At 55.2% G+C, this 23,943-nt stretch overlaps 3 protein-coding genes across 10 annotated transcripts in view; 2 read left to right on the top strand and 1 right to left on the bottom strand.

Moving 5' to 3' along the window:
• The window catches only part of Rnf121 (ring finger protein 121), a 65,064-nt gene extending 61,294 nt beyond the window's left edge, over nucleotides 1–3,770 (top strand). For both annotated transcript variants that reach the window (XM_070035119.1, XM_070035120.1), the window contains 3 exons: nucleotides 52–185; nucleotides 964–1,065; nucleotides 2,396–3,770. In XM_070035119.1, the coding sequence (XP_069891220.1) occupies nucleotides 52–185; nucleotides 964–1,065; nucleotides 2,396–2,516 (357 nt within the window). In that variant the 3' untranslated portion in view covers nucleotides 2,517–3,770. The remainder of the gene's footprint in view (nucleotides 1–51; nucleotides 186–963; nucleotides 1,066–2,395) is intronic.
• Nucleotides 3,771–3,871: 101 nt separating this feature from the next.
• Nucleotides 3,872–9,274, top strand: Il18bp (interleukin 18 binding protein). Of its 2 annotated transcripts, XM_070035122.1 has the most exons (7): nucleotides 3,872–5,038; nucleotides 5,925–5,964; nucleotides 6,260–6,303; nucleotides 6,724–6,927; nucleotides 7,482–7,605; nucleotides 7,684–7,831; nucleotides 8,027–9,274. In XM_070035122.1, exons 3-7 carry the CDS (start codon nucleotides 6,276–6,278, stop codon nucleotides 8,150–8,152), a joined length of 630 nt encoding a protein of 209 aa, XP_069891223.1. In that variant the 5' UTR covers nucleotides 3,872–5,038; nucleotides 5,925–5,964; nucleotides 6,260–6,275; the 3' UTR covers nucleotides 8,153–9,274. The 2 variants fall into 2 exon arrangements, with proteins under 2 accessions (XP_069891223.1, XP_069891224.1); XM_070035123.1 differs by lacking the exon at nucleotides 5,925–5,964.
• Nucleotides 9,275–9,436: 162 nt separating this feature from the next.
• Numa1 (nuclear mitotic apparatus protein 1) overlaps nucleotides 9,437–23,943 on the bottom strand; it is an 80,431-nt gene continuing 65,924 nt past the window's right edge. For 5 of the 6 annotated variants that reach the window (XM_070035115.1, XM_070035117.1, XM_070035114.1 and 2 more), the window contains exons 9-26: nucleotides 23,590–23,747; nucleotides 23,199–23,316; nucleotides 22,988–23,105; nucleotides 22,589–22,729; nucleotides 21,172–21,294; nucleotides 17,642–21,037; nucleotides 17,297–17,338; nucleotides 16,138–16,206; nucleotides 14,825–14,944; nucleotides 14,525–14,743; nucleotides 14,265–14,422; nucleotides 13,112–13,358; nucleotides 12,356–12,584; nucleotides 11,399–11,535; nucleotides 11,000–11,176; nucleotides 10,699–10,815; nucleotides 10,389–10,610; nucleotides 9,437–10,131 (exon numbers count right to left, since the gene is read on the bottom strand). In XM_070035115.1, coding sequence (XP_069891216.1) covers nucleotides 10,120–10,131; nucleotides 10,389–10,610; nucleotides 10,699–10,815; nucleotides 11,000–11,176; nucleotides 11,399–11,535; nucleotides 12,356–12,584; nucleotides 13,112–13,358; nucleotides 14,265–14,422; nucleotides 14,525–14,743; nucleotides 14,825–14,944; nucleotides 16,138–16,206; nucleotides 17,297–17,338; nucleotides 17,642–21,037; nucleotides 21,172–21,294; nucleotides 22,589–22,729; nucleotides 22,988–23,105; nucleotides 23,199–23,316; nucleotides 23,590–23,747 — 5,803 coding nt within the window. In that variant the 3' untranslated portion in view covers nucleotides 9,437–10,119. The remainder of the gene's footprint in view (nucleotides 10,132–10,388; nucleotides 10,611–10,698; nucleotides 10,816–10,999; nucleotides 11,177–11,398; nucleotides 11,536–12,355; nucleotides 12,585–13,111; nucleotides 13,359–14,264; nucleotides 14,423–14,524; nucleotides 14,744–14,824; nucleotides 14,945–16,137; nucleotides 16,207–17,296; nucleotides 17,339–17,641; nucleotides 21,038–21,171; nucleotides 21,295–22,588; nucleotides 22,730–22,987; nucleotides 23,106–23,198; nucleotides 23,317–23,589; nucleotides 23,748–23,943) is intronic. The other variant, XM_070035118.1, reaches the window with a different exon arrangement.

The raw sequence follows: 23,943 nt of genomic DNA, 5'->3' as shown, positions 1-23,943 counted from the left end.
TGGCAGATTCTCATGGCTTGTCTGTCCTTCTCTCTTGCTCTTCTCCTCCAGTTCTACAGTGAGTCAGGCATGCCTACCAAACACCTTTCGGACAGCGTGTGTGCCGTGTGTGGACAGCAGATCTTTGTGGACGTCAGTGAAGAGGGCATCATTGAGAACACGTACAGACTGTCCTGCAATCATGTGTATCCTGCTTTCCTGGTGCTCCTGGACCCCATCTCTCCTAAGACTACACTCTAGTCAGGGGTAGTTGTGACTCTAGACAGAGTTTGAGTGTAAGAAAACCACAAAACTGCAGTCTTCCTCACCCTTGTGCTGTCTATATGGAAGGAATAGTAATAGATTGCCAGGTCAAAGAGAGCCTTCGCCTGTGCTAGCTGACCTAAGATCAGTTATCACAGGGAAGGACCTTAAATGGGATCCCTCAGTTTACAATCAAATCCCCATTCTAAATAACACTTCTCCTATATGTCGTATATTTGCTGTGTTATGTTGGGAGGTCCATGTGTAATATTTTATTTTGCCCTACAGCAAACATGTAATGTTGGGATCATTATCCCTGTTGCATGTGTGAAGAAACCTTTGGTTGAGAGAGAAAAGACTTGCTCAAAATTCCATAGTTTATAAGAAGTGAAGTCAGCCAGGCTCCAGTAGCTCACACCTGTAATCCTAACCACTCAAGAGTCTGAGATCTGAGGATTGCGGTTTGAAGCCAGCCTGCGCAGAAATGTCCCCATGAGACTCCTGTCTCCAATTAACCACTTAAAAACCGGGAGTGGCGCCATTGCTCAAGAGGTAGAGGGCTAGCTTTGAGAGGCTCAGGCACAGCACCCCAGCCCTGAGTTCAAGCCCTACAACTGGCAAAAAAAAAAGTGAAGCCAGAATTGGAACCTTTCTAAACCTGGTGCTGTGCTGATGTATTATCCTGGCTTCCCACCACTTGCCTTAACCAGCGATGCTCAGATTCCATGAGTTTTGTATCCGTGGGTGGTGCATTGTGGGAAAGAAGCAGACGTGCCCCTATTGCAAAGAGAAGGTAGACCTGAAGAGGATGTTCAGCAATCCGTATCCTTTGTTTGGGTCCTTGTTGGGAATGGAGGGTGGGAAGAAAATACTGGCCCATGTGAGCAAGTGTCTGGGTTTTCCTGGGCCTTGTCCCCAACCTGGATCAAGCCTACAATTCAGTTTGGCTGCTTTGGCTACTGTTCCTGGGAAGTTGCAGTGTCACATGGGGTGGGATCCAAGCTTCCCATCATAAACTCTAGTCATGGCTGTCCCCATTTACTTGTGTGCTTCCTTTGTACCTCTCTTGTAACTGCTCATTCCATGTGCTGGCAACTTTGACCTGGATATAATTTATAAGTGAAACAGTTTAGTGATTGAGAACTTTGTGCACGGTTAGCCAAGGAGCCATTCCTTACCTGTTTCATGTAGCTAGAGATTGGATCTGTGAGTATGGAAGACCTGCAAGGCAAAGGAGCAGCTGAGGGGCGCCTTCTCCATCCATTGTGAACTTGGGACCTGTTTCCCGAGCTAGCCTCCACTCCTTTCCCCAGCCACTCTGCAGCTCTCCCTACACTTCTAGCGGGACTGTACTCACCGGGGTTCTCATGGAACATTACATTCTTAGCACACGCTCACAGTCCTTGAACAGGAGATTCTGGCCTCCTCCTTTCAGGTGTTCTGTTTCATTCTTCTTGGGCCCAGTTTAGGAGGAACAGTTGTAATTCCATAGCCGTGCTGAAACTTGGGGTTTCATTAGCTCTCAGAGACATGGGCCAAGCTGGGTTTTCCGCACAGTTTCATGAACTTTCTCTATACTTTCCTTGGAGCTGGACTTCCCAGGCTCTCTCTCCCACCCCCCTTTCCAGCACTTAGATCTAAAGTTAAAAGAAAGAGCCCCTGTGTCTCTTGGGCTACTTGCACCCACAGGGCCTCCTTCGAGGCTTTGCCAGGACTGTCCTCTTGATCCCTGTTCCCTTCTGCTCTGTCCCTGGAATCAGCCTCTTCTTAACAAATTTGCATACCAGAAGAACCTTTGGGGTTACCTTATCCCACTTCCATCCTTCTTACAGCCATGGTCACGGGTACGTTTACAGCATATCTATAGATCTCAGGCTTCTTTCTTACACTAACAGGCTCAGAGAAATCGATACACAAGGCCTCCATGGTTGTGAGGAGCTGTTTCACCTCTGCCTTCACGCTGTCTCCAGTCCCTGCTTCTCCCCTCCCCCATTCTCAGCCTTTGGCTGTTATTTTCAACATGGAGGGAAGAGAGCTTTCTTCTAGACTAGAGCGGTGGGAACATGTGGGCAGGTCCAAGGAGGGCCTTCCCACGGTGCTGGGTGATGCTAACAGTCTCACATGTAGCCTCTAATCCTTAACACGCCGACAGCTGGGAGAGGCCTCATGTCATGTATGGACAGCTGTTAGACTGGCTTCGATACTTGGTAGCCTGGCAACCTGTCATCATTGGCCTGGTGCAAGGCATCAACTACGTCCTGGGTCTGGAATAGTCAGGGAGAGCATCCATGAAGAACCCACCCCACCTGCCATGGACCTCAGGGCACTCTCCTCGCTGCCCACGAAGACCTGTGCGGGAAAGACTCAAAGGGGTGCTTGGGTCACTCAGGACCTCTCTGGCTGTGTCCGGGCTGGGGAGGGATATGATGAGAACCAGCCAGTGGAGCTGTCAACAGTGGGGTGGTGTGGGGGGGGGGGGGGAGGCTTTTTAAAAGAAAACTATTTTGATGAATATATTTAAAAACCTTTTTTATTGTGGAGCAGAGGAGTTACCCCCTCCAGGTCTCACCCTGCCTGAGCAGGGCTGGGGCAGAGCCATGATGTTTTTGGTTTAAAGAAGCCCCACCTCTGGCTAAGAGCACTATTGGTTCTCAGGTAGCTGAGAGTCTCTGCCTGCATATTCCCTTTCTTTCCTTCCCTTCCCTTCGCTTTCCTTTCTTTCCTTTTCTGTGGGGTTCAAGTGTGGTGCACTCAGTGTCGAAGAGCTGAAAAGCTCAGACTGGTGCCACAGATGAGCACTAAGGGGGCTTCCTTGCTGCCCAGTGTAGGACTTAGGATGGGTATTGAGTTTGATTCTGTCTCCCCTGTCCAGGAGCTAAACACAGGGTGGGGCAACTGGGACCTCATCCGTCACTTTTCCCAGGGAAGCCCTGGGCCTCAGGATTCATTGATGATGTGTTCTGGGATAACTGAAAGAAACCGCACCACGGATAACCTGCCCTGAGCAGGCTGTCTTCATCCAGGAACAGACGCCATCTGGTTTGGGGGTAACTGTTGGTGTGATTGAAGGCCTCTTGTACAGGTTGGTCCATCAGTGAGGATATGTGCCAAAGGCCGGTGTGCTCATCACTTCCTTCCTGACAGCCTGAGCGAGGGCGTATACATGTGTGTATGTGTGTAGCAGGACTACGACAGATGTCAACTTCTTCAGTTGTCACACTGTGTCCTTGAAGCTAGTGAGGGATTCCCAGCGGAGGGAACAGCCCTGTGTGAGCGTCATTGTTCATGAGCCCTGCCTGGTGCCATGATGACATGAGAGTGGTGGATGGGAGGGAAGGCAGACAAGGCCTACCTGAGTGCAGGTTTTGCATAGGGGCTTCCAGGCAGAAGCCGCTAGGCATTGGAAGTGGAAGGGCACCAGTGCCCATCATCGCTGTGTTTCAAGGGAATATGGCCCAGGGTGGCTGCCTCTTCAAGGGCAGTATCTTGTCACTTGTGTGAATAAAGCTCCATGAGCTGGGTTGGAACGCTGACTTCTTCTTTTCCTGGGGCACGTGGGGTTGTCCTGCTCCTCCCTCACTGAGAGATGGGCATGGGATGGTTAGTGTTGCCCTCAGAATGCTGTGTTCTCCTGGATTAGGGTTTAGGATGCCACTGCACCCTGCCACCCCCCTCCCTCAAGGTCAGTCTCAGCTTGGGTGTCTCTCACCCATCTGTGGCTTTGCATAGTACCCATGCCCACACTACCACTTTGAGCCCATCCTCAGAGCAATGAAGACTGGTCAGAGGGCCCAGAGATCACTTTTGTCCTCCCTACAAAGCATATTTAGCCGTCCAGCATTCCACAACTTCCCAGTGGCCACCTCAGATCTTGTTTCCTCTCGGGTAGAGACCTAGTCCCTTTCCCTGCCATTAGCACCTATTCCCCCGTGGACTCTTCCAGAGCACCCAAGTAGCCTTCCTCCCTGAGTAATGTGGAGATTTGGTGCTCCTGGGAGGACTTTTCCCTGCAACCTAGAAGCCTCTGGGCAGGAGGTAGGCAGAATTGCTGAGAATCTGAAATGTGAACTTGGCATCAAAAGAAAAGGACAGCGATTTTAGTCTACACCTGAATCTGTCCATGTGCCTGATGTGTCCTTCAAGCCCCTTCCTCCCCTTTACCCTACCCCCGCTTGTGCTGCTTGAACTCTGGGCCTGGGCGCTGTCCCTCAGCTCTTCAGCTCAAGGAAAGAGCGCTCTACCACTTGAGCCACAGTCCCACTTCCAGTTTTCTAGTGCTTTATTGGAGATAAGGGTCTCACAGACTTTCCTGCCCTGGCTGCCTTTGAACCATGATCCTCAGATCTCAGCTTCCTGAATAGCTAGGATTACAGGCGTGAGCCATTGGTGCCCAGCTACCTCCACAGTTTTTATCAGTTTATAAACCTCAGGCACAGTTCTTCCCCAAACTTAATGTGTGCGTGCGCTGGATTCTCCCAATATGGTCTTTCTGCTTCCGTAGGTACTTGCAGGTCCCTGAGAGAGTAGTGAATATAGCCCAGCTTTTGCCTAACCCCAGTCCTGGCCCTAACCCAGCCCTAATTTCCTTGGTTTGTGCCATACTGAGAAAGGCCTTCCTCTTTCAAAGTTAACTCTCAGCTTGCATCATATTCTGGGCTTGGCTATGGATTTCTGCAGACTAGGCAGGGAGATGCTATTTCCTGAGTTGTGGCATATGTTCCTAGCAGCACTGGGCCTGTCTGTCCCAGAAGGGAGCTTCTGAAAAGGGAGCATTTCTGGACATTTTGGGAACCAGGTAGGGAAGATCTGAAGGAGCAAGGGGAGAGTTTGTGAGTCATAGGTGGATATTGGGTGAAATAGCTGATCTTAGGGCTGGGTGGAGATGGGGAGCCTAGAAAGACTAGGATGTTGATGGGCTTGTATGGCCTTGAGCCTAAAGTGTTTGGTGAGCCAGGCTGAGGTCTCCAGTATCTAGGAATGTTGTCTGAATATTGGTAGGAAGGTGGAGGAAGCAGTGCCCCACCTCAATAAAAACAAAGGTCTGGCTCTTACTAAAGCACAGAGGGGACTCTTAATGGAACAGGACAGAGTTGACCTGTGGCTCTTACATAGATTGCACCTGAGGTGGCCCTGGGGCGTAGTCAGGTCCGGTTTGGTGTTTGAGGAGTAGGGACCTAGGAGTTAACGGAATGAGATACTGTCTCCGTGGCTGCTTTGGGGAGCACTGGTACACTGAGCCCCATCCTGTGTGTATGTGTGTGTGCGTGCGTGCGTGCGTGCCTTGGATAAAGTGCCTGGTGTCACACCATCCTGGCCTGGCTCTGGATGACAAGCACCCAGGAACAAGCGGAGCTCTGCCTGTGGGGAGGACAGTGGCCTCTGTGGGAACAGCCTCCTAAAGGGGCTGGAAGGTGGCTCGGTGGTAGAGCGCTTGCCTTGCATGCATGAGGCCCCGGCACCGCAGAAGCAGAAAAGGCTGGAAGTGGCGCTGTGGCTCAAGTGGTAGAGTGCTAGCCTTGAGCTGAAGAGCTGAGGGACAGTGCACAGGTCCAGAGTTCAGGCCCCACCACCGACCAAAAAACAAACAAAAGAATTCCCTAAGTTCATAATGAAAGTGAAAGTGAATGGAGTGGGCCTTGCTTTCCCAGAAAGAGTTTTCTGCATCCTGCCTTCCCGGACAGGTGCTGGTGGCAGAGCCAGCGTTACCTCCTGAGTGACAAGGTAAGTCCCTGGCCTCAGCCTGTGTTCCTGTCTGTATGAAAGGGGTAAGATTGGACTGGGTAGCCAGCACATTAGTTAGAGCCAGGTGGGGGAGATTATCACTTGGTAACAGCCAAGAGTACTGACAGCCCCAGCCTGTGCTGCAGGCAGCTTCGGCAAGTTAACCAATGGGACAGATGGACAGGACAGAGCTGGGAAGCCCACTGAAGGTTTGGCTTTTTACAGAGCAGCTATGAAGTTGACAGATAAAGTCTCTCAAAGGTGTGGTAGCTGACCTTTCCTCATCTCTCCCCAGATCCTGCGTATGCAGCATGACAATGAGACAGATCCGGATAGCAGGTGGGATGTGGGCTGCAGGGGGGATGTGCTGAACAAAGCTGTACCCCCAGGGGAACCCCCCCCGACTGGATAATGGGGATACACCAGCCCAGGCTCCATTCCTAGGCTTCTCTGTGCTCCGTTCAAAAGGTCCGGAGGGACCTCCTTTCCTGACTTTACCCCACGCATCTCTAGCCTAGGGTTATAGCCTTAACTAGGTTGCAACTTGGTTAAGATAGAAGTTGGGGTGCTGACCAGAAAACCGGAAGTGGCACTGTAGCTCAAGTGGTAGAGCGCTGGCCTTGAGCTGAAGAGCTGAGGGACAGTGCTCAGGCCCAGAGTTCAAGCCCCACGACTGACAAAAAAAAAAAAAAAGAAGTTGGGGTGCTGAGCAGTGCCAGTAAGGTCAGTTGGTAACTTCTGTGACTGTCCTTTCTCCAGACCCCACTTCTTTGTGGGTCCTGCTTCTGTGTGCCCACACCATCACTCCCCTGGCCCGAACCGCCTCAACCCCTGTGACCACCACAGCTGCCTCGGCCTCAGCTGGGACCAAGAAAGCCTGCCTCACCTGGCCCCCAGTGCTCCCGCCAACTAAGCGGTGTCCAGCACTGGAGGTGACCTGGCCAGAGACGGAAGTGCCACTGAGTAAGGAGCAATAGTGGGAGCCCAGGGAGGACAGAGTGTCAGGGGTGGGTTGTGGCACAGACATCCCAGGGGTTGGGCTGACTTTTTGGTGGACCTTACACAAGTCACCAGCCAGGCCAGACCCAAAGATAATCTTTATTGAAGATGAGACTCAGACATAAGCAGTGGTAATGGGACCTCCATAGGCCTTGGTTGCAGTGAACTAGAAGGTGTGCTCTGTCCAGAGCCTGCTTGCCCTCCAGCTAGCTCGAAGTCATCAGCCTGTATATGTCATGTCCCCTGTGGCCTGGCCTCCCAGAATCAGAGACTGGACACCAGAAGATGTCATCCTGAGGGAAACGCTCAGAAATGGGTTCATCATATGGACGAAGGACCCTTCCCCACATTCCCTGTGCTCAGGGCTTTCTCTTGCAGACCCCTACGTGTGCTTCCCCTCTCCCCCTTCATTTCTTCTGTAGGCGGGGTGCGCAGCAGTGCTCCAGCTTCCTGATGGGAGCTAGCGGGGTGGGCGGGGTCTGCTCTTGGGAAGGGCTAACAGGCACATGTGCCCCCAGATGGATCGCTGACCTTGTCCTGTACTGCCTGCAGCCGCTTTCCCCACTTCAGCATCCTCTACTGGCTGGGCAATGGTTCCTTTATAGAGTACCTCCCAGGCCAGATGAGAGAGGGCAGCACCAGGTGAGGGTCCTCAGCAGTGAAGCAGCGGGAGGGAGGCCTCCCCCTGCGGTCCTCTCACGCCTGCCTCCCCTGCTCCAGCTACGAGCACAGGCGCACAAGCACTCAGCTTCAGAGGGACTTGGTGCTGGAGGAGCTGAGTCCAACCCTGCAAAGCACCAACTTCTCTTGTGTCTTTGCGGACCCTGGACAGGTCGCCCAGCGCTATGTCATCCTGGCTCAGCTCTGGGTGAGTAACCCCCAAGGGAGAGCATCCAGGGACAGGAGCTGCTGCTTTGTGGGAAGGAGAGGCTGCAGTAGCCCCCGTGTTCCACTCTTCCCCTGTCAGCCTAAAGTGAAAACAAAAAGAGGCAAGGCCTAGAGGAAAATGATAGGTGTCCCTGTGTTCCTTAGTTCTGATCATTGTCTGCCTTTACCTCCCCAGGCCAAGCCGAGGACAGTGCCAGCCCCATCACAAGGAGCCTTGCCCTCCAGCCATAGCCCTGGGCTCCAGCTGCCCACATCAGCAGGGCCCAGAATCAGCACAGGGTCAACAACAGCACAGCCTTGAGCAGAGCCTGGGGCTCCTCGCTTGGAGGGTGAAGCCTCCACCTCCACTTAGCCCATCCACTTTTCTAATGCCCTACTCAGGACACTGCTTTCCTGCTAAGGAACCTCCGAGACCTGCCGACGCCCTGGCCCAGCACCCAAGGGCCTTGACAGCCCCCTGCTGTACCTTTGCTCATTTGCTCCCTTGTCACCATCTCAGCATGTGAACCCTGAAGCCTGATGGAAATGCCCTCTTACGTGACAGCCAAACAGCTCTGGACACATTCTTGGTGGATTTTCTCATTTTCTTCTCTCTCCCAGCTCCCCCTAATGTACCAACTGCAGGGAAGGTCTGCTTCTGACTCACAGCTGTGCCCTTGTCATTCCCAGCAGGGCACACAGTGAGCTGGCACAGGATTACTCAAATGAAATGTTCTGACCTCTGCTCAGGCCCCAGTCTGTTCACAGGAACTTTGCCTGCCCTGGAGGGAGAACGCCTCCCGGAAGCCAAGTACAAAACCATACTAAAAAAACGTGCCCTTAAAAAGGAAATAGAGTGCCTGTAATCCTAGCTACTCAGGAAGCTTAGATCTGAGAATAGGCATGCAGCCAGCCCAGGCAGGAAAGTCTAAGACTTTTATCTCCAAAAAGCCAAAAGTGGAGGTGTGGCTCAAGTGGCAGTGTGCTAGCCTTGAGCACAAAAGCTTAAGGACAGTGCCTAGGCCCTAAGTTCAAGCTCTAGAGCCTGCACAGGGGAAAAAAAAAAAAAAAAAATTAAGAGCCAGGCATCAACTCCTATAATCCTAGCTACTCAGGAGACTGAGCTCTGAGGATTGTGATTTGAAGCTAGCCCAGGTACGAAAAGTCTGTGAAACTCTTACCTTCAATTAAGCACTAAAAAGCCATAAGTGGAGCTGTGGCTCAAGTAGGAGAATGCTCACTTAGAGCAAAATAGCCAAGTGACAATGTCCACACTGAGCTTAAACCCAGACCTTGTATGTGCACATGCACACAAACAGAAACAAACCTTAAATGTTCCTCACAGCACAGGCCACAGGCCAGGTGAAGTGAAGTTCCTGGGCAAAATGTGACCCCAAGAAGAGATGGCGAGAAGGGTGGTCAGGGCTCTGGAAGCAAAAGCAGGCTCAAAGAGCCTTGATTTGGGGTGGGGAATGTAGGCTAGTGGTAGAGTGCTAGCCTTGAGCAAAAGCAGCTCAAGCCCCAGGTCTGCCCCCCCCCCCCCCCAAAAAAAAGCAAGCTTCGATTTACTCTTTTTCCAAACTGATTGACCAAGGTAGCTCCACACTCAAGGGAGAAAAATAGACTTTATTTACAAGTAATAACATTTAGAAAAGATCCATCCCGACTCTTAAAAACCTTCCCCTCATTCCAAATCCCACCCCAGTGCAAGTCTGGGTTAAATGGGATTGTGAGCTACTGTCGAAGGGCTGCTCCTACCCCAGCCCTGAGACCCCAGGGCCTATTTGTCCTTGGGGGGAGGGGCACGTGGGGAGGAAAGCATTCTCTGGACAGCTGTGCCCTTGGGTGGATGGAGCACTGGGGCAGGAGCTCCTGTCAGGTGAAGCCCAATCCTGGGCTTCAGGAGCAAGGGCCTCCTGTAGGCCCGGAGCAGCTTCTCCAATGGTCCCTTCTAGATCCAGAGGCTGAGAAGGACTGGCTAGTTTCACAGATTTCAACCTCAGACGCAGCCTCTAATCAGGCTATGATGGAGAAGTGACTGCCCCAAGAAAACAATCGGGAGGCAAAGATGAGAGAAGGCCCACACTGTCCATGTGACAAACCTCTGGGCCAGCTCTGAGACGGTGCCTCCAGAAGGCACCAGTAAAGGTCCGGATATCAGGCCAGGGTACAGGCAGGCATCACTGTCTCTGGGGGTTTGGCCACCACCGGCCTGGGAGCTGAGAGAAGGCACTGAGAGGGACAGTAGAAGGAAGTGGACCAGGTGAGGCCAGCACTGGTACTGGCTCCTTAGTGCTTTGCCTGCAAGAGAGAAAGAATCCTGTGTTGCTAGCCACCAGCAACCTACCTGGCTTCAAGTTACCAATTGTTGGCTGTGCCTAGGAGCCCTTGGTCATCTTCAATGAGCTGCTTAAGCAGAGCAGGGGACGTGTCCCCATAACCCCCAACCTTCAGTGGCCTAGCGTGGCCCTGCCTTGGGGAGCTTCCCCATGGGCTAGTCAGGGATTATGCATGCTTGCACTAGGCTCCTTCCCTCTCCCTCCCTCCAGTGTGCCCACCTTGCCCTTGGCCCTAGGGGTGGCAGTGCTGGCAGCAATGGCAGAAGCAGTGGCGGCACTGGCTGTGGTGGTGGCGATGCGTGGAGAGCGGCGAGTCCCACTGCGGGTGTTGGGGGAGGCTTTGGCTGGGGCCTTCTTTGAGGCTCCTCGCCGCAGAAGGCTGCTCCCCAGCTTCTTCGGTGTGTTAAGGATGCTGAAGGCCATGGACTGGCGTCGGTCAGCCTGTGGGAATGGTCCATTTGTCAGAGCCTGGCCTGGCAGCAGGGCCTGTGCTCAGCCAACAAGGCTTAGAGGCTTGCCCCAGCCTAACCTGCTTCAAGACAGCAGGAGCTGCTTTCTTCTGGGCCTCTGTAGTGCTCTGTCTGCGTCCTTCGTGCCGGTCCCGTGGAGTCATGGGGCGTGGAAAACAGCTGGTGGCCTTCTTGGACTGGGGAAGAAGACAAGCGGAGAGGCGGTGGCTGCAGGGCAACTTGTCCCAGAGCCAAGCAGAGCTGGTCAGCCCGCTCCCTTTCCAACTCTTGGGAAGAAATCTCCCCCTAAACTTGCTTGGCTACTAGGCCTGACCTGGGCACACGGCTACACAGAACAAAACACACACCAGAGCTCCCTACCTCAGGGGTGCCAGGGCCCTGGTGGGTCTCTGAGGAGACTCGTTTGCGCTGCTGCCGGGTGATGATGCCAGCTCCCTCTGCAATCTGGGCCGGCTGCATGCTAGCTCGGCGCAGGGTCTCCTGGGGGTCTCCAGTCTTCATCTCCTCGTCGGTGATGGTGGCCAAGCTCAGGGAAGGCTGCATAGGGTAAGAGCTGGTCAGGGAGACCCAGCAGTATGGAGCTGGAGCAGGAGCTGGGCCATGTCAGGACTCCATTCACACACCATACAGAGCTGCTGGGTCCTTCCTGTCCTAAAAGGCCTTCCTTCCTGTTTGCCCAGCACCCGTGCTCAGGGGACACTAATGGGTGGCATTTAGGGAAGAAGCCATGGGGGGAAGGGGATGGCCCCCAGGGCTCACCCTGGACTCCAGGGGGTAGCAGGTCTTCAAGTGGGGGGGGCACACGCGGTTGCGCTGCTGCAGCTCTGCAATGCGGTTCCAGTCATCCAGCTGTTCGGGCTCATCTTGGCACGTGCCCATGTAGAAGCTGTTCCTTCCTGTGGGACAGGCAACATGGATCCGACAGGCTGTAGTCAGCATATCACCTACTGGCCCTTATGTCACCGCTCTGCCCCACCAGTGCCCCTCCTGCATCCCGGGACCTCAGCGCTGCAGATGCAGGGGCTTCGCATGGGGCATAAGGACAGCAGAAGGCAGAAGCAAAGGTGTGCTGTCTTATTTGTTTGCCAAGGTGTGACACCCACGCCAACTAGAAATTGATACTTGGGGGATGGCGGGGGGGGGGGGGGGCAGGGGGCAGCCTTGAGTGCGAAGGGCAAGCAAGAGCCTCCAGAAAATGGCTGGTTGACATGGCCCTTCCAGCTCTTCATCACCTGAGAGGAGGGAAACACAGTAGGGATTGCCCTGCTGTGCTGATGCCACGTAAGGCTTGAAACTAAGAGAAACAGCAGGTGGTTGTTGGTGCAGGAAGGTAACAGTGAGGCCTTAGATCTGTAAAAGTCCACCTCTTTAGGCACAGTGGCTCATGCTATAATCCTATTACTGAGGAGGTGGAGAACAGGATTGAGGTTCTAGGCTAGCCCAAAGCAAGCCAGCCATAGTGATTCGTGCCTGAAATCCCAGCTCTATATCAAAGGCATATCTAGGAGGATTATGGTTCAGGCTACCCTGAACAAAGATGTGAGGTTCTACTTGAGTAAAGCAAAAAGGATCAAGGGACATGCATGGCTTAATGAGCACAGCCCCAAGTTCAAACTCCAGAGCCAGGGAAAAACACACACACAATCTTGCCACTTTCTTATGCTAGAATCTTATTTCTAGTCTGATTTGGGAGTGTGATAAGTCAGTCCCCCTCACCTGGTGGGGCCCCACTGGATACCCCAGCCTGGGAGCGGCGAGCAGAGCTGCGAGTAGTGGGCCGGTAGCCAGGCAGGCTGAGCAGGGCTGAGTTGCCGTCATCAGGAGAGCCAAGGCGAGCTAGCGACTGCGTGGAGGAGGCAGCTCGGAGGTTGGCCTGGGAGGCGGGGGCGGACTGTGTGCTGTAGAAGGACGAGTTGGCGCTGTCTGGCTCCTCCATATCTAACTTCTAGAAGAGAATAAATCATGGCAGAGGATAGGGGGTCTTGACATTGCAAAGCAAGCCATCTTCCGTTCTCCACCTCCAGAACCCACAGCACAGCTGTGTCAGGTGAGGTGCAAAAAAATGCAGTGAGCAGCCCTAAGCTGCTCGGCCAGGAGGTGCCAGGATGGAACTAGAACACAGGCAACCTTGGCTGCCTCTATGTACTGGGGCTTCTTGACATCAAAGGGAACCCCATCCAGAGCTCCTCCCTGCTGTACCAGAAGCACCTTGTCCTCCTCTCCAGCCTCCTGGAGATGGAGACAAGGCCAAGAACCCAGAGCCCAGCCCATCAGTGCCCAGGGCTGCGCTCTTCTCTCCCCTCAGCCTGCACAGGGCTGGGGCTGCACTGGGGAGATGGGTCTAACCCAAGCCCGCCCTCTTGGTACAGAAGCGGCTCTAAGCAAGTCACTGCCCCTCCCAAGATCAGCTTTCCTGCCTGTGGCCCCAGTGAGAGAAGTGGGCATCATGGGCCTGCAGTTCCACAGCCTGACCTTGGTCATGGTGATGTTGATGATTTGCGTGGTGCGCCGGCGAGCAGAGCGGGTCTTACGGCCCGAATCCGGGAAGACGTCCCCCAGGGAGTCCAGGCTGCTCTCCAAGGGGGGCTGACCCCGAGCAGGGATGGGGGTGAAGTAGAGACTCTCCAGGGATTCTACCTTGGGGGGTAGGCGCTGGGAGATGGGTGAGGCTGGCTCTCCAGGAACGTTGGTGCCATCTGGCTGGGTACGTGGCAGCTTGCTATGGAGAAGAAAGCTGCTCGGGTGCGGCTCTGGGGCTACGAGGCATCGTCTGTCTCCTTGCTCCAGAATGACCATTTCCTACACTTGCTACAGGCAGATGGGGGCAAGCACCTCCTTGCTGACTTCAGAGATCTCAAGAAAAACTCTGGGTCTGGACCCTCATTTTAGTCTACTCCTCTAGTTCCTCCTGATCCCTCCACTCCAACGCCTGAATCAGCCTCAGCCCCGGACCATGCTCAGACGCAGATAACCAACAGTACAGACAACACCCTGGGTGCTGTAGCTACTCCACAAAGAGCTGGTCCCAAATAAGGTCCTGTCTGCTCCTCTGCATCTCCTAGCATAGTAAATGAACACAGGGCGAGCCCAGTCTGGCAGCGCTGAGTGTGTTCCTTGGGCTGCCCCCGCTCTTGCCTGGCCTGGCTTGGTAATAAGCAAAGACACAGGCAAGACTATCCAGCTCTAAGCCCTAGCTCTACCAAGGGGCACTCTACCCTCCAGGGGGTGCTAGAGGAGAATTGTTCTGAGTGCTTATTGGGACAGGGGCACATAAGTGCAGTGGAAACAGTTTAATACAATTAAACAAGCACTGTTTCAGGCTCTACCTTCTATACCAGTTATAAGAATGTTTCTAAGATGCAAATCCAACCATGTCCTCACTCCAGTCTTTCTGAAGTTCCCCAGTGCCTGTTGGAAGAGAGGTCCCTGCCCCACCTCTGTATACACTGACTCACGCCTCCTCTGCCCTCAGCAGACATCTGGCCTCACCCCTGCAATGCTTTTGCTTTGCTCTCTCTGAACTTCCAGAGGGCCAAAGGACAGCAGCATCTTATTTCTCTCTGGCCCAGCGCCTAGACTCCATCCCGCTGAGCACTAGGCACTTGGGCAGAAGGGGCTTTCTGACCTGGTGATAGGGCGTGGGGTCCCCTCCTCGTAGCTCAGATCCAGGCTGTCGATACTCAAATCCAGCTGGGACTTTGCCTGCGGCTCTCGGCTCTTTAAGGCATCAGTTGCCACCTGAAATTTCCCCAAGTCTCGAAGTTGCTGGTCTGCATGAGCCACCTAGGAGGGAGTGAAGCAAGCCAAGGAGCAGGGGTGGCCTCAGAAAGGAGGGTGCAGGGGTCCCCTAGGTTGAGATGAGGCACGTCTTCAGAAGATGCTTACCTGTGCCTCCAGGCTGCGCACCTGGGCGGTAAGGTGACGGCAGGTCTGTTCAGCCTCCTTGGTCTTGAGCCCTACCTGCTGCAGCTCCCGGCCCAGGCGGTCGGCTTCTGCCCGAAGCTCTTTGTTCTCCTTCTGCAGCTGCTCCAGGTCCCGAAGCTGCTCCTGCAGCTCTTGGTTCTGCTGCTTTTTGGCATCGTAATGGGTCTTGGCTTTCTCCATCTGTGTGGGCACAGGGTGGGTGGGGCAGGACACAGGCTTGGGGGCAGGGGACTGGCAGAGCGGGCTAGCCAGGCTCCTCACCTGCAGCTTGTAGTGCTCAACTGCCTGCTCCTTCTGGCTCAGCTGGGCCTGCAACTCGTTCAGCTGGGCCTGGAGGCGTTGGGCCTCCTGCTGGCTCTCACCTCCCTGGGCCTGGAAAGCCTAGGGGGAAGAGGCCAGTCAGAAAGCCTGCCTGCCCTAATCCACCGAGCCAAGCGGCTCGGCCTCCACACGTGCCCTCACCCTCCTGCGTCTTCTCTCAGGACGCTCAGATTCCTACCAAAAAACACCAGCCATCTAGACCACTAGGCTTCACACTCCCAGTCCTGACCAACACACCATCTGCTGGGCATCATGACATACTTGGAACCCCAGAACCCAGAGGCTGAGTGAGACAGAAGAGACTTGGCCTAAATGACATCTTGTGAAGGAGCAAAAGGGGGAGACACTAAGTTCACTGTAATCGTGGATTAGACTACTGTACTGACCTCTCTCCCTAGAACCTAAACTACCTAGGCCGGTGCTGCAGGATGGCGCGGCTGTGCTCAGGAAGTTAATCACTACAGCCACACAGCTACTCTGCAGGGGAAACTGCACTAGTACAACTAAAAACCTGAAGGGAGGGAAAAAAACTTCTTAAATTTTATGTTTTGTGTAGTGCTGGGGATCAAACACAGGGCTTTGCTCATGCTAAGGTGTTCTATCACTGAGCTACATCCCAGCACTTGGAGCTATTTTGTTCTTAGGGGCTTTTTTGTTTTTGTTTTTTGGTGGTACCAGGGTCTGCATTTAGCCTTTCAGTTTGCAAGCAGGAAGTCTACCACTTGAACCACATCCCTAAGTGCTTTTGATTTACTTTTGAGATAGGGGCCTCACTTTTGCTCAGGCCAACGTGACTTCATGATCCTCCTAACCATGTATGACTCCTGCATAGCCGGGATTACAGACATGTCAGCACACTGGGCTTGTTGGTTGAGATGAGATCTCACTAATATTTTGCCTGAACTGGCCTTAAACCTCCTGATTTCTGCCTTGAGTAACTTGGGATTCCAGGTATATGCCAGGACAGTTGGCCCTAGCCCTTGGTTCTCTGTGGTAGGATCTTGCTATGTATATAGCCCAGACTGGCCTGAACCTCACACTCCTGAGTGCTGGAATTACAGATCCAAGCCAATGCGACTTGAATGAATATATACAGGGATGGGAATCTCTGATCTTCCCTCGAGTTCCCAGAGGGCAGGCCTCCTAGGACGTAAGTGCCCAAGCCTCCCGAGTGTCCCTATTCCATGTCCCTTACCCATCATTCCCCTCCCCAACCCTGCTCATTCAGATGCCGACCTGTCCCCTAGTCCCACCTTCAGCTTCTGCTGCTGCACCTTGCTGGCTTGGTCATACTCAGCCAGCTTCTTACTCAGCTCTTCCATCTGGTGGGGAAGAACAGAGAAGGCAACTTGGGAGGAGAAGTTTTTCCCAGACATCTGGACAAACCAGAGGCCATCCCCAGACCACTACCCCAAATTCCTAGAAGACACTCAGATCCCGTCTCCATCTTCCAGTTAGGACACACTGCCAGGGCCACCAGCCCATACTGCTCCAGCCCTGAGAGAGCCACCATAACCAGAGCTGACTGAAAGCTGCCACCACTGGTCTCCAACCCCAGACTTCCCTGGCTGGGGGCAAGGGCACCTCGTTTGGTGCTCATGGCTGCCCTCCCCCAGGAACCAAGCAAAGCCCAGCTGCTCAGACCTCTTCCCATGGCTGTGAGCTGTTAGTGCCGGTACGAGCCATGCAGCAGCGGCGTAGTTAGCATGGGGCGTGGGAGACAAGAGGAGGGGCAACCACGCATTCAATCCCCCACTCCCACAAAGCAGCCACCAACAAGCGACCCCTGGCTCCTCCAGGCATTCTGGGAGCCGAGGCAAAGCCAGGCAGCAGAGGGAGAGAGGCAAGGGGTCCATTGCTAACTGTTTGCTTGTCAACTCAATGGTCCTCCACCATGTCAGGCTTAGAGGGGTGACAGGAAGAATGGAGGGCCTGTGCTGACAGGGAAAGAGGGTATCAGTGATCTTGCCAACTGTCTGCTACACAAGTGTATTGGGTGCAGACGCGTCTTGGCTCTCTCCGGCTTCAGAGATGTGGGTTCTGGTGCTTTAGCATCCCCACCCCCACCCCCACCCCCACCCCACCCGAGCTGCGGTGTGAGCCTCCTCCAGGGCTTTTGCTAAGTCCAACTGTGGGGAGGAAGGTGCGTGGAGAGCTGCTATTCCTTAGCTGAGCAGAACCTAGAAGGCTTCAGGCGACCTGAGGCTCCGCTTTGTCCCTGACAGGCAGGTGGGAGAGGGGGCAGAAGGGTGGAGAGGCCGACCTGGGATGGCGGAGGAGGCCTCCTGGGCCCCCTGCCCCTTCACAAACAGCCGGCAACAGGAGCGGGCGGAGGCAAGCTGCGGCCGGGGCCATGCACGACACTGGTCACCGCTTAAGCAGCCAGCACTTAGCGAGAACCCCCGGCATTACCTGCTTAGACTGCTCTCTCTGAAATACCTCTAGCTGCTCCACCTGTGCATGGGGGGAGCAATGGAGACAGTGAGCCGGGGCCTGGGATGCCAGTCTCACCTCACCTGGGCTCTGACATGTTCCCACAAGGACTGAGTACAGTCATGCTGAGGCTGGGCGTGTGGCTTGGTGGGAGAGCACTTGCTTATTAGCACACTGAGGGCTTGAGGTTTGAGCCCCGGTGCCAGCACGCACCGGGGTCCGTCCTCCGGGGCAAGAGGGGCAATGCCGACCAGCCACTTCTGCTTTGCAGCTACCCAGCAAGGAGAGGGGGCAGAGACAGTGTGGGCGCGCCGGGCATGTTACCTGGGCAGTGAGTTTCTGCCTCTCTTCCTGAAAGCGCTGCCTCTCCTCCAGGACCTTCACCTTGGCACCCTCGTACTTGGCGGTCATCACCTCCAGCTCCCGGGCAGCGTTCTGCGTCTCCCGCTGCATCTCAGCCAAGCGGGACTCGGCGTCTGCCCGCACTGCTGCCAACTCCTGGACGTACTTCTCCCGGGCCTGGTCCAGCTCCACTTCCAGAAACTGCCTGCCGAGGTTGGCCCGCTCCCCCAGCCCCCGGTTCTCCTCCGCCAGCAGCCCGTGCGCCTTCTTCAGCATGCTCAGCTGCTCCGCGTAGCTCGCCTTCTCAGCCCGCAGCTGCTGGGCCGCCCGCTCCTGCTCGGCCAACTTCTGCCGCAGGGACACCAACTCCCCCAGATCCCGCTGTGCCCGCAGCAGCTCTGCCCGCAGCCCGCCGGCTGACTGTTTGCTCTGCTCCAGCTCCTCCCGGTGGCGCTTCTCGGCTGCCGCCTGCTCGGCCTGCAGCTGCTGGCAGAGGTGCTTGGCCGGCAGCAGTTCGCTCACTAGCGCCTGTGTGCTGGTATGCTCCAGCTGCAGGGCAGACAGGGCCTGCTCCTTCTGGAAGAACTTCTCCTGCCACGCCTTCAGTTCCTGGCCCAGCTCCTCGGCTCGCTCGGCCTGCGAGGCCAGCTCCTGCCGCAGGCTCTCCGAGGCCCCGCGCTGCTTCTCCACCTCCTCCCGGAGGCTCTGCACTTCCTCCCGCAGAGCCGAGCTGCGTTCGGCCGCCCGGGCACTGTTGCTGGCTGTCTCAGCCTGGAGCAGGCGCAGCCTCTCTTCCAGCTTCTGGCTCTTCTCTGACTCGGCTACCACCAGACGCTTGAGCTCCTTGCTCTCTCCCTCCTTCTCCAGGACCTGCCGGTTCAGGATGGATACCTCCTCCTCCAAGCTGCTGATGAGGCTGCCTTTTCTCTCTGCCTCCTGCTGGCCGCGGGCCACTTGGGCCTTCCACTCCTCCTCGGCCTTGCTGTGGTCCTGAGCCTTGGCACGGAGGGTGGTCAGCTCCCTCTGGGCGGACACTGAAGCAGCCTGAGTGTGCCCCAGCTCCCGGGCCTTCTCCTCTAGCTGGCCCCGCAGAGTCTCCAGGGCCTTGTCCTGCTCGGCCCGGGAAGCGCGCTCAGACTGCAGGCTGCGCGCCAGGCTGTCGGCCTGCTCCTGCTGCTGACGACACTGCTGCTCCAGCTTGCTCACTTCTGCCCGCAGCGCCTCCAGCTCAGGCACCGGAGCCTCCAGCTTGCCAGCTGCCTCCAAGCGGGCTCCTGCAGAAGCAACTTCTCCATCAGCCACGCCTGCAGAATGCTGGTGTTCCTTTTCTTTCTGGTCCAGCTGTGCCCTCAGCTGCTCCAGGGTTTGCTGAAGCTCCCTCAGCTCTGTTCTTTGGGCTGCTTCCTGCCCACGAAGCTTGGCCAGCTCCTGGTCCTTGCCCTCCTTTTCTGCCAGGGCCTGGGCCAGCGCCTCCTGCAAGCTGGCAAGCTCCACGCGCTGCTCATTGAGAGCGTTCTGCAGGCGCATCTCAAGCTCTGCCTTGGCTGCCTTCTCCAGGGCGAGGTCGGCTTGGGCCTGGCTATGCTCTTGGGTCAATCTTGCCACCTCTCTTTCCTGCTGCCCACGTTCCTCCTGCTGCTGCCCTTGACTCTCCATGAGCGCTGCCCGTAGCTTCTCCAGCTCACTGCCCATCTGCTCGGCCTCACGCTCCATGGCCTGCAGTGCTGCCTGCGTGCTGCAGAATGGCCGTCCTGGATGCTCTTCCAGCCACTCGGACTCTCTGTCTCCAGCCTTCGGGGATTCCTTCATTAACTCCCGGGAGGTTGTTTCCTGCTGCTCACCTGCCTTGCGCACCAAGGCCTCCAGGCGGACTACCTCCTTGCTAGTGGCCGCCATCTTCTCCTGCAGAGTAGAGAGGTCATCTGCCAGCTTCTGGGCCCTGACTTCTTTCTCCTGCACCTGTTGGAGGGCTCTGGCAAGGTTGGCATGGAGCTGAGCCAGCTCACTCTGCTGCCGGCTGATCTGGAGCTCACTGTGGGACTCTATCTCTGCCACCTTCTCCTTTGCCTCCTGCAGTTCCTGGCGGGCCCTGTCACACTCTTCTTTCAGCGTCATCAGCTGTTCCTGGAAGGCAGCATCATACTGTGCCTCCTCCCGCTGCCTCTCCTCAAACCGTTCCCGCCAGGTCGCCACCTCCTTGATGAGCTGTTCACACTCACTCTCAGCCCGGCGCTGGGAGGCTGCAGCCTCTGTCAGCTCCCGCCGCAGGGCTTCCTCCTCAGCCTGATGTGCCTCTCCAAGCTGCTGCAATCGGGCCTCTAGCCTCTTGCGCCCAGCCTTCTCTTCTTCTAGTTCCTTCCGTGCCTGCTTCCGCTGTTCTGCCAGGCTTCGAGACTCTGCCTCCAGCTCAGAGACCTGGCGCTGCTTCTCCTCCAGGGCATCTGTGGCTCTGTGCTTCTCCTCTTCCAGGCTGCCCTTGGCGATCTTCAAGGACTTCTCGAGGGCCTGGAGCTGCTCCTGGAGCTGGCCTTTCTCCTGGGCCACTCTTTCTCGCTCAGTTGCTTTTTGTTGCTCAGCCTTCAGCTGGGCTTCCAGCTCTGTCACCCGACCCTGGGCCTCGCGCCATTTCTGGTGGCCTGCTTCAACTTGGGTTTGGAGTTCTTCTACCTTTTGGCTTAACTCTGTCTTCTCCCGCTGGGCCTGTGTCACTGAGGTCTGGCTACTGTCCTGGGCCTCTTTGGCTTCCCGAAGTTGCTGCTGCAGAATCTCCAGTTTAGCGGCCTTCTCCTTCTCCAGTGCCTCCAGCTGCTGGCGAGTAGCATCCCTCTCCCTTAAGGCAGCCTCTCGAACATCGGCTGCTTTGGCCAGCTGCTGGGCCAAGTCCCGCTTGGTGGCCTCCTGCTCCTTGGCTGCCTCTTGCAACTGCTGCTCCTTCTCCTTCAGACTGCTGCTCAGCTCCTCCACCTGGTGACGGAGGCCCTGCGAGGCGTGTTCTTGCTGTTGGAGGGTCTGTGCCAGCTGGGCCTGCTCCTCTTTGGCCTGCTGCTTCAGGCTGCTCAGTTCCTGATCCTGCTGCTGGAGGGTAGCATTGAGTGCGGTGAGCTCTGCGGTCAAAGAGGCCACCTGGGCAGTCAGCTGGGCCCCCTGAGCCTTGGAGGCCTGCTCCAGCTCCTCCTTGGCCTGACCCAGGCTGGAGACAGAGCTCTGCAGGTCGGCAATCAGGCTGGCCAGCTGCTGCTTTCCTTCTTCAAAGCGGCCCCTCTCAGCAAGCAGCTGGGCTTCCTGCTGGCCCCGCTCATGATCCAGTGCCTCCACCCTGGCTTGGAGCTGGGCGTTGATTGCAGCAAGAGTGGCTACCTCTTGTTTCAGGGTCTCCAGCTGGTGGGATAGAGAGATGAATGGGGATCAGCATGACTTTTCAGTCACCACACCACCCCCTTGGACCCAACTGAGGGGCAGCGGGAACCCGCCCCAGCACACAGGCCTTCCTGGCAGCTCCTGGGTATTCCTACCTGCAGGACGTCGCCCAGTACCTCACCCTTCTCGTGAGGAGGGTTCTCCTGTAGCCGAGCCAACTGCTCTTCCAGCTGTGAAACTTTTCCCTGAAGGATTTCATTCTTTTCTTCAAAGCATTTCTGGGAGTAAAGAGACTCACATGAACAGAGCAGTGCAAAGGGCCCTGGACTATCACAAGGCTTGACACTCCTTTTGCCTTGACTTAGAAAGCAGCCAGAGACCTGGACCCATGAGGAACCTTTCTAACCCCAAGTTCTAGAAATGAGTTAAGTCACAATGTGAGCTATCACACTTACTTCCAACTCCTTATTGCATATCCTTCCTCACAGTCCTCAACTCCCAGATTATCCAAATCACCACCAGCATGAAAACAACCCCTGGGCATTAACATCAGCTCTGTGCCACCTCCCATCACTGTTGGTTAGTGGCAGGCATTGCCCTGGGTGCACCTCTTAATTCCTAATCCACCCACAGGTCTAGAAGGAAGCTATTACTGTTTCTTTCACAAAAGAAAACCTGACATCCAGATGTCAAGTGCCTTGTTCAATGACTACATGGTTTAACAAATGCAGAGTTCAATTCTTATTAATAGTAGTACAACTTGAGCATCCCAAATTTGGAAATCTGAAATCCAAAATTCTTTCAAGCTCCAACAATCATGCTCAGAAAGTTTTAAATTTCGAGCCAAGCATGGTACAATGCCAGCACTCAGGTGGTGCAAACAGGATGGTCAAGGACAACTCGGGTTGCACAGCTAGATTCTGTCTCAAAAAAAGTTGTGGATGTTGGAGCCGAGCACCAGTTGGCTCACACCTGTAATCCTAGCTACTCAGGAGGCTGAGATCTGAGGATCACAGTTCAAAGACAGCCCAGGCAAGAAAGTCCATGACACTCTTATCTCCAGTTAACCACCAGAAAACTGGAAGTGGTGCTGTAGATCAAGTGGTAGAGTGCTCACCTTGAGCTGAAGAACTCAGGGCCAGCACCCAGGCCCAGAGTTCAAGCCCCATGACTGACAAAAAAAAAAAAAAAAGTTTCTTATGTTTGGGCATTTTTAAGATTAGAGATGCTCAACCCATGAACTCTATGTAAGTATTATCAAATCAGAAAAGCCCCAGCTTTCAGTAAAAGATACCCAAGCTCAAAGAACAATTAATACTAATGGGCTGAGTGAGTGCTTCCTTCACTGTTCAGTGTGTTATCTACACAACCGCACACAAGTATGGCATCTGCTCCCTTTTCACAAGTTAACTTATCCGAGATCCACACCTTCCCAGAGGAGTGATCACAGGTGTCCTGGACTTAAGCCACACCATTCCATAACAGCACACTACTGAACCCTGAGAAGGCATCTTATACCCTGAGCCCTGCACACAGGTCTCCTTTGTGGCCGACTCACCACCAGATGGTTACCTTGTCCTGCAGGGCCGTGCTGAGCTCCTTCTCAAAATGGGTCTGCTTCTCCACCCACTCCTGAGTGGCCTTGCTGTGCTCCTCTGTTAGCTCGTTGAGAGCACCCTGGAGTTGCTGCAAGTGACTGGCAAACTCCCGTAGCTGAGATGCAAGAGGGAGGCCCATCACCCAGGGTCAAAGCTGGCACCACCAGCCCTGAAGCCCAGGGGTGGTGCCTCCAGAGATCCTTCCCCCACCCCCATCCAGTAGCAGCCAATCACACCTCCAACTCAGGACCACAACATGTACCATGGCAGCAGCCAGTCAGAATAAGGAAAGGGGCCAAAGACACAGGTCTTGGCATAGACTGAAGCCCAAGTCACTGGGGCCTTCACGCACAAGTCAGCAGCCCCCGCTGACCTTAAAGGAGAGGTCGCCATTTTCCTCGGAAAGCTGGTTAATCTTGCGATCCATCTGGCTCTTCTCTGTCTTCAGGTCCTGGCACTGTTTCAGAGTCTCATGCAGCCGCATGGTGAGGCTGCAGAGGGTGGGGAGCAGTATGAAGAATGTGGCTCCTAATTGGGGGCAGGGGCAGGCAGGGGCTGGCAGGAGAGGGGCAGGGAAGGCATACCTCTCGTTCTTGCTGTGTAGTTCCTCAAGCTCCCTGGGCTCTGGTGGGCTGGCCGCCTGCTTCTCGCTCAGCAGAGCCAGGCGGTCAATGCGCTGCTGCATCAGGGCTATCTGTGCGTCTGCCCCACAGCAGGGGGAGGAGGAGAGGGGAGTGAGCACAGAGCCATAGGAGCAGGAAGAGGGAGGAGGAGGCATGCAGTGTCCAGTCTACAGGAAAGGGGGCATGGGGGCAAGAACAGAACCCAGCTTCAAGAGGTCAGCCTGACCCTTGGCCCAGGCTGGGCTCTAAGGTCCAGGGCCAGTGGAGGGGACCAACATGGGAGGGCTAAACTGTCTCCAAAGCTTCCTTGGATAGAACTGCCAGATGCCTGCATCTGCAGCCAGTCATCTACCTTTTTCAGTGAGGAGTTTGCGGTTCTCGGCCAGCTCCAGTTCCAGCTCATCTCGGTTGTTTCTTTCATCTGCCAGTTGTTTCTTCAGCCGCCTCATCTGGAACTGTGGGGTCTGCAGGATGTCACCCATGGGGGAGGCTGGAGAACCTGAGGGGAAGCTGAGGCAGGAAGGAGATGACGCAGGTGCCAGGGAAAGAGCCCGTGATGGGAAACAACGAGCAGCAGCCCGGGAAGAGAGCAGGGGCAGGACGGAAGAGAGCACTGGCTGGGAGGGCCAAGTCCCTGGCTTCCTTTCGCTATGTTACCTCGTGCCTCATCAAATGACCCAGACACATTTTTCTTCTCTCTTCTCTA

This window comes from Dipodomys merriami, unplaced genomic scaffold (assembly GCF_024711535.1).
Source record: "Dipodomys merriami isolate MVZ:Mamm:240054 unplaced genomic scaffold, mDipMer1.0.p SCAF_25, whole genome shotgun sequence".
NCBI classification, from domain to species: Eukaryota; Metazoa; Chordata; class Mammalia; order Rodentia; family Heteromyidae; genus Dipodomys; species Dipodomys merriami.
This window is presented reverse-complemented; position numbering and strand designations above follow the sequence as displayed.